The 7754-nt window shown below is 53.1% G+C and overlaps 1 protein-coding gene across 1 annotated transcript; it reads left to right on the top strand.

Annotated features, from left to right (window-relative positions):
• The first annotated feature begins 280 nt into the window (after positions 1 to 280).
• On the top strand, positions 281 to 6460 carry SLC46A1 (solute carrier family 46 member 1). The gene is made up of 5 exons (XM_055577154.1): positions 281 to 522; positions 1597 to 2449; positions 3755 to 3838; positions 5594 to 5750; positions 6277 to 6460. Exons 1-5 carry the CDS (start codon positions 295 to 297, stop codon positions 6332 to 6334), a joined length of 1380 nt encoding a protein of 459 aa, XP_055433129.1. The 5' UTR covers positions 281 to 294; the 3' UTR covers positions 6335 to 6460.
• Positions 6461 to 7754: the final 1294 nt, after the last annotated feature.

Raw genomic sequence — 7754 nt, forward strand, 5'->3', positions numbered from 1 at the left:
GAGGTCACTCTGTAAGTCAGGGGTTGCGGGCCCCCCCCCGCCTCCCCCGCCTCCCCCGCCTCCCCCGCCTCCCCCGCCTCCCCCGCCTCCCCCGCCTCCCCCGCCTCCCCCGCCTCCCCCGCCGCCTGCCCTTCCCAGCCCAGAGAGGGAGGGGCTGAGAGGAAGGAGGGGCTCACCAGTCCTGGCTCCGTCCCGCCCACTTGGAAAAAAAAAAAAAAAAAAAAAAGACGCTGAGCGCAGGCGCAGAAAGATGAACCTTCTGCCTTGCGCCCACTCTGCAAGGAACCCGCAAGCATGGAGGGGCGCGCGAACTCCCCGGGCGAGCCCCGCGCCTGGCCTACCCGGTCCGTGCTGTGCCGCGGCTGCGTGGAGCCACTCGTCTTCCTCGCCAACTTCGCCTTGGTCCTGCAGGGCCCGGTCACCACGCAGTACCTGTGGCACCGTTTCAGTGCAGACCTTGGCTACAATGGCACCCGTCACAGGGACAGCTGCAGCAACCACAGCGTGGACCCCATCGCACAGGTAGGGGCCGCGCGCGTGGGTGTGGGGGGTGGAGAAGCGAGGAGCGTGGCAGGGGCGGGGGGCTGGGTAAAGACTGGGGACGGCCGCGGGGGTTAGGATCTTGGGTGGTGGGCGGGGCGGGAGCAAAAGTTGGAGCCTGAGAACTGCGGTGTAGAGATGCTTAAAGCTGATGCAGATAAAGCGAGCTTTGAGGGTTAACAAGGGGGTATTTTCTGAAAAACAAAATGCACAACTTAAAAAGATGAGAGTTTTTTTCAGTTTTATTTTTGGCTATGCTGGGTCTTCATGGTTGCCCCGACTTTTCTATAGTTGTGTCAAGCGGGGGCTACTCTCTAGTTGCAGAGTGCTGGGCCTTCTCACTGCGGTGGCTTCCCTTGTTTGGGGACAGGGGCTCTAGAGCACAGGCTCAGTAGTTGTGGCACTCAGGCTTAGTTACCCTACAGCAGGTGGAATCGTCCCCAACCGGGAACCGAGCCTGCGTCTCCTGCACTGGCAGGTGGATTCTTTACCACTGAGCCACCTGGGAAGCCCCAGAAATTGTCTTATTTGGCTAACTTTCTGAGGACTCAAGCCCTGGAGGCAGTCTCTCAGACAGCTCTGAAGGACTGCTCCTGAGAGATAAGGGAGGAGCCAGGATATATAGGAGTTTTGTGATAAAAACCAGGTTGGAGAAAAATCAAAAGATTACAAGTGATAAGTGTTAGTCACTCAGTCCTGTCCAACTCTTTTCAACCCCATGGACTGTAGCCCACCAGGCTCCTCCATCCATGGGATTTCCCAGGCAAGAATACTGGAGTGGGTTGCCATTTCCTTCTCTAGGGGATCTTCCCAACTCAGGGACTGAACCCTGATATAGCAGCAGCATTTTTCATTCACAGTGGTAAAAGTAAGGAATGGATCTTACAAATTTCCCATACCCTCTCCAGCATCCATACTAAAATTCTCTTGAGGTTTAGGGCTTCAGAGAAAGTCCTGATCCCTGTATCTCCCAGGTTGGTGACAGTGTGGGGGGTGGGCAGCCCAGAGTAAGGGATAGCTCCCCCGCTCCCCATAATACAACTCTTGCCCCCACAGGAAGTGGAGACACTTACCTCCCACTGGACCCTCTACATGAACGTGGGCGGTTTCCTGGTGGGGCTCTTCTCGTCCACCCTGCTGGGCGCCTGGAGTGACTGCGTGGGCCGCCGCCCGCTGCTGGTGCTGGCCTCCCTCGGCCTGCTGCTCCAGACCGTGCTGTCCATCTTCGTGGTTCAGCTGCATCTCCACATCGGCTACTTGGTACTGGGCCGCATCCTTTGTGCCCTCCTCGGCGATTTCAGTGGGCTACTGGCCGCCGGCTTTGCCTCCGTGGCTGATGTCAGCTCCAGCCGCACGCGTACTATCCGAATGGCCCTGTTGGAAGCATGCATTGGGGTGGCGGGAATGCTGGCGAGCTTCATTGGTGGCTTCTTGCTCCAGGAGCAGGTTTATGTCAACCCCTTCTGGCTCGCCTTGGCCGTGCTGACCGTCATGACTCTCTATGCAGCATTCTGCTTTGGTGAGACAGTGAAGGAGCGGACACCTACCCGTCTCTTCACACTCCGTCACCACCGATCCATCATCCAGCTCTATGTGACCCAGGCCCCGGAGAAGTCCAGGAAGCACTTAGCCCTGTACTCATTGGCCATCTTCGTGATGATCACTGTGCACCTTGGGGCCCAGGACATCCTGACCCTCTATGAGCTGAGTGCACCCCTCTGCTGGGACTCTCGGCTGATCAGCTACGGTTCTGCAGCTCAGCAGCTCCCATACCTCACCAGCCTGCTGGGCCTGCGGCTTCTGCAGTACTGCCTGGCTGACACCTGGGTGGCTGAGATTGGCCTGGTCTTCAATATCCTGGGGATGATGGTCTTCGCATTTGCTACCATCACACCCCTCATGTTCACAGGTAAAGTGTATGGGTTCAGCTACAGTTTGTTTCAGAATTACTGGGTGGCCACGTGCTGTCCCCAAATGCAGTTCATGCCTATGTCTTTGGAAACATCACTGTGGCCCTAGCCTGCACTGGAGGACAAACGACTAAGAAATCTCATTAAAAAAAAAAAAAAAAAAAAACAACCCACCTGTTATACAGAAAAGATAGACCTTCAGTAGCCAAAGTAATTAATTCACATTACCAACCATAAATATTGTAAGATAGAGCCAAAGACAATAGTATCTCTTGTACACTAATTGCTTCACTCCTACCTCCCTGGTGCTTTTAAGCAAAGTCCATGCTGTTAATGCCTTAATGCTGACTTCTCTGATAAGGATTACAGGACCTTGGTCAGCTTCTTTGGGTTTTTTTTAAAAAGCCAGCCTTCTCAGACCACAGCTATCAGATTCCTACTTGTGTTAGTTCTTTTCTTTTTTTTTTGGTTGGAGGGGACAGCTGAAAATGAGGAAGTTCACTTTCCTGAATGGACAGATTTATTTTAATAGAGCCTGAAACTGTGTACAGTCAGCCATTCAGTAATCACAGATTAAAACAAAAATTTTTTTTTAAATATCTGGCATGGAGGCACACGGGCTTTCTCTTGTTGCTGCACATGGGCTCTAGAGTTCGAGGGCTCAGTTGTTGCAGCACTTCGCAGGCTTAGTTGCCCCGAGCCATGTGGCATCTTACTTCCCCAACCAGGGATCGAACCTTCATCCCCTGCATTGGAAGGTGGATTCTCAACCACTGGGCCACCAGGGAAGTCCCAGTAATCACAGACTTCTTAATGTGGTTGCTCCTCTGGACAGTGCAGCTGATGGGGGCCAAGCACCTTTTCCTTCTACACACATCTCCCGTGTGCTGGGCTCAGTGCCTTCAGGGCTGCAGAGATGATGAAGGCACTGTCATTGCTCAGGGATTTGGGGGTGCCTGTTACCTTCAGGGGCTCTGGGGGCGGGGCCTCATCGTGTACCCACTTTGGAGGCTCCACTGTCCTTTAACAGTTTGCAGTTTTGCTGAGGAGGTAACAGTTGCACAAGGGAGAGAAACGGTTCCTAAGGAAACAGTATAAGCCTTTGAGTCACTAAATGTCCATTGAAAAGGAACTCGCATTTCCCGTGTGCTTACTGTGCGCGGTCATCGTCTCCTTCCTCATCAGAAAGTTCTTCCGGTGTCTAACCTGCATCCCTCATGGGTGGACACAAGAGCTCTGCTACATCTCACTGGGGCACCCCCTCCCCAGCCCCATTCTCTCGATCTTTCCTTCTTTCTCCCCAGGGTACGGGCTCCTTTTCCTGTCACTGGTCGTCACCCCTATCATCCGGGCCAAGCTATCTAGACTGGTGAGGCAATCGGAGCAGGGTGAGTATCAGGGTCAGCCCGCGTCTGGTTCCTCAGGCCAGTGTTGCCTAAACTGGGCCGAGGGCAGCCATAGGCTGGGAGGAGCTTACCTTACTTCCTCCCACCCTGGAGAAGTAGCTAGGACAACCGCGTTGCTGTCCAAGCGCCCAGGGCTGCCAGAGGACCATAGGGATTTGCATTTCCTGACCAAATCAGAGTTGGAATTTGCAGTCAGCTGCATGTGATTATGTTCTTTTGCTGGGCTTATGTTTTTAAGCCCAGCAGAGGATTTACCCTTTCCAGAATTCAGCTTTTCCATCTGCAAAATGGACGTGACCATGCCACAGGCCCCTGCTTCCCTGGGGTCACAGTGTCCGAGCTTGAAGGAGACAAAACAACTTGGTGACTTAGGTTTCATTGTTTCCACGTGGCAGATGAAACAAAGGCCCAGAGTGTTCAGTTGATTCACCTAAGATCACTCAGTAAGTGGTGGACCTAGGTTGCACACCCAGCTGTGTTTTTAAGAGCACCAGGGCTTGGGATCTGGGTTTTTAGTCCTGGCTCTGTCTCACCGGCTGTGTGATCTTGGGTAGGTCCCTTTCCCTCTCTGGGCCTGTTTCCTCATCTGTAACACACATGAATTGCTCTTGGTGACATCTGCAGGCCCTTCGAGCTCTGACAGTCTGATAGTTTAATCTCAACTTCTGTTAGGTTGAGCTTCAAAGCAAAAGTGAAATGAAAGCGTTAATCACTCAGTTGTATCTGACTCAGTTGTGTGTGACCCCCTGGACTGTAGCCCACCAGGCTCCTTTGCCCTTGAAACTCTCCAGGCAATAGTACTGGAGTGGGTTGCCATTCCCTTCTCCCAGGGAATCTTCCTGACCGAGGAATCGAACCCCGAGTCTCCCACACTCAGGCAGATTCTTTACCATCCGAGTCACCAGGGAAGCCCAGGGTTGAGCTTACTTGGCAGAATTCGTGTTCTGTTGGCATATCTATAAAGAGCAGTTTCTCAGGTCACTGGGTCTTTAGGTCGCAGTCAGAAAACATCTGGCTTATCCTCCTTTTCCCTTCTACCCGGGAAAGAGGTTCTGGTGATGGCAGAGATTTTCACGTCATATATCCCACTGTGGGTTCTGTTGTCTCCAGAACCATTCATTCACAACCATTCTGTTGTTTCCATTCATTCACTCAATAAGCCTTTTTCTAGTGCCTTCACTGTGCCCAGAGATGCCAAGAGGAACAGGAGAAAAGAACAGTCTTTGCTAACTGATTGCCTCTAGGAGGGCAGGCCCTGGCATAGCTGCTTTACCTGTGTATATAATGTTACCAGCATTCCTAACAATCCATGAAGGTAATGTCCTTGTTTAACAGAAGGGGGACAGAAACCAGAAAGATAAATGACTTATTCAGTGATCACACAGCTAATAAGTGTTGAAACTGAGAATTAACCCAGAAATTTATCCTAAACAGGAGATGATTCCAAAGGGGATAAACCCCACACAGTTTTATCAGACTTTATCAAACTTCTTCAAGAAGACATCACATGTCCTTGTAATAGATTTAATAACAGCCGTTTGTTTTATAGCACAGGTGCTCTCCATGTATGACCTCACTGAAGCCTTATCACACACAACATATGATGTAGGGTTTATAGGTGAGAAAGGTCAGACTCAGGTGAAGTGGCTTGCCCCCGATCACACAGCTGTTGGATAGTAGTGCCAGAATTTGCATTTAGGTCTTTCAAATTGCTGTGTGGTATTTATTTCTTCACAGGCGCTCTCTTTTCTGCTCTGGCCTGTGTGAATGGCTTGGCCATGCTGATGGCCTCCGGCATCTTCAACTCGCTCTACCCAGCCACCCTGAACCTCATGAAGGGCTTCCCTTTCCTCCTGGGAGCTGGACTGCTATTCATCCCAGCCATCCTGATGGGGTAATACAGGGCTGTGACTCACGCTCAGAATGGAGCCGTTTACCTAAAGGGCTCCTCTTCCTCCTCCTCCCAACCTCCTCGTTTCTGGAGCTCTTCCCCTGTGGGTGTCTCTCTCCCCTCACAGATGGTTGTCTGATTCGCTGGGAGCGGCTCTCCAGGGGCAAGGCAGAGGCCAGTAGGGGAAGGGACACGCTCACAGTGCTGCTCAGCAGGGCTGTGTTCTCGCACTCAGATCCCTTCACCCCTCTCCATTCCCGTTTTACAGATGCAACAACCGTGGCAGAAATGTGCTAAAGGGAAGCCTGGAGAGCTTCCTGGGATAGTTGTGGCTGGGCCCCGTGCTCACCTGACCCACTTGCTTCTCTTCCCCCGAGCCCTCTGTTTTGTCTTCCACCTCTTAGCTTGGGGTGGGGTGGGGGGGTGGTTACCTGGACCAGCCCACCCAGTAAAGCCCATGTCACTCCTCCAGGAGTTGAGGGTCCCCCCCACCATGTTAAGTCTGAACTGTCTCTCTGGTCTCTCACAGGATACTGGAAAGGGATAATCATTGCCCTGAATTCCAGGAGTTTTCCCAGAGCCCCTGATCTGCCTGGACCCAAGGACAGAGGGCAAGAGGAGCAACGTGAGCACTGACCAGCTGGAAGGAGACGCATCTGGATCCCAGCCCTTAGCATAGAGGCAGATCCCCCCAAAGGGCCGTGTTCACCTTGGACAGGATGGTCAACCTGGACCAAGGCCCCTGCCGCTTCCACAGCTGTGCCAGCCTATGACTCCCAGATCTCAAATTGTCACCCACTCAGGGCAGGTGGTGGGGGAGCCCCTATTTGGAACAGGGGTCTGTTTACCCTTTAGGCCATGAATCACACAGAAGCCTCCAGGGGAGGGAGAGGTCCTGACGGAGGGACCAGTTGAAGCCTGAGGGCTGGCACCTCTGCTTCCAACCCAAACTGGGCAGCTCAGAGTGTTCAATTCATCACTCCTTAGTGATGAACATGGTACCTTTGGGGGAGGGGGTGCTGTGGGAGGGACTCGGTGTCCCCTGGAGGGAGAATGCTGCTGTCTCTGGGTGGGAATTAATCTGCTGGGCTTAGCAGTGCCAATCATCATAAGTCAGTATAATCGCCCTGAAATGAACTTCCTGGCTCCCCCATGGCATTAGGGCCTTGTTTTCCCAGTTTGCCCACCATAGACCAGGCAGCAGCAGCTTCTGGAAAGGACAGGAGCCCCCAGAGTTGCCATGAGATTGGTACCGGGCACAGCTGGCTCAGTCCTCATCTGACTGCCCATTGTCTTCTGAGCTTCTGGGCGGCAAAGCGCTGGCACGCTTGCATTAGGCCAGTGGAGAAGCTCTGGGCAGAGCCCTGGCTGCTCATTCCTCGGGGTCAGAGATCCACTCCATGAAGGCACCCGTCCCGATCTTCATGGCTACACCAGCCCAAGCGGAATCAATTTTTGCTACCACTCAGCTCTCTAACACTCCCCATCTCTAGGTATTTCAGCAGGGCCATGTGCCGACACGCTCTCTTGAGCACCTGTAGGTCAACAGGAACCTGGAGATGGGCCCAGCCTCCCCATATGGTTCAGGAGGCCCAAGTCCCAGAGAATGCGGGGCCTATTTCTAGGGTGTTAGGGAAGCCTGAAATTGAAAGGCAGAATCAGATTGGGTCTTAAGGCACTGGCTTTGATGAGGACCATAAACCCCCAAGAAAATCAGATTAACACCTGACTCTTCAAAACAGAATTGGCCACAGGGCATGGCCCCCTGCTGGTATTTCCGCCCTCATTCTCTCTCACATGCCCTGCCAGCCAGTTTCCTGGTTAGAAATCACGCAGGTAAAATGGGGGTGGCCCAAGGCAAACCAAGATCCACCGGTCGTGGCCTGGTACCAGATTCCTGTGTCACTGTCCCCTGTCGTGGGATCAAGTGAGGAGAGGCCCCTCTCCTGGCCCAGCGGTGCGGATGTAGGCAAAAAGGCTCTGGGTTGACCTCAGGCCTGGGATCTA

The sequence above is a fragment of the Bubalus kerabau genome, chromosome 4 (assembly GCF_029407905.1).
Source record: "Bubalus kerabau isolate K-KA32 ecotype Philippines breed swamp buffalo chromosome 4, PCC_UOA_SB_1v2, whole genome shotgun sequence".
NCBI classification, from domain to species: domain Eukaryota; kingdom Metazoa; phylum Chordata; class Mammalia; order Artiodactyla; family Bovidae; genus Bubalus; species Bubalus kerabau.

Excerpts from the sequence above, each read along its gene's own strand:
- SLC46A1 (XM_055577154.1), top strand. The coding sequence starts at position 295 with ATGGAGGGGCGCGCGAACTCCCCGGGCGAGCCCCGCGCCTGGCCTACC. Across the intron at positions 523-1,596 it reads GCGTGGACCCCATCGCACAG|GAAGTGGAGACACTTACCTC; the intron begins GTAGGGGCCGCG and ends TTGCCCCCACAG. Across the intron at positions 5,751-6,276 it reads ATCCCAGCCATCCTGATGGG|GATACTGGAAAGGGATAATC; the intron begins GTAATACAGGGC and ends GGTCTCTCACAG.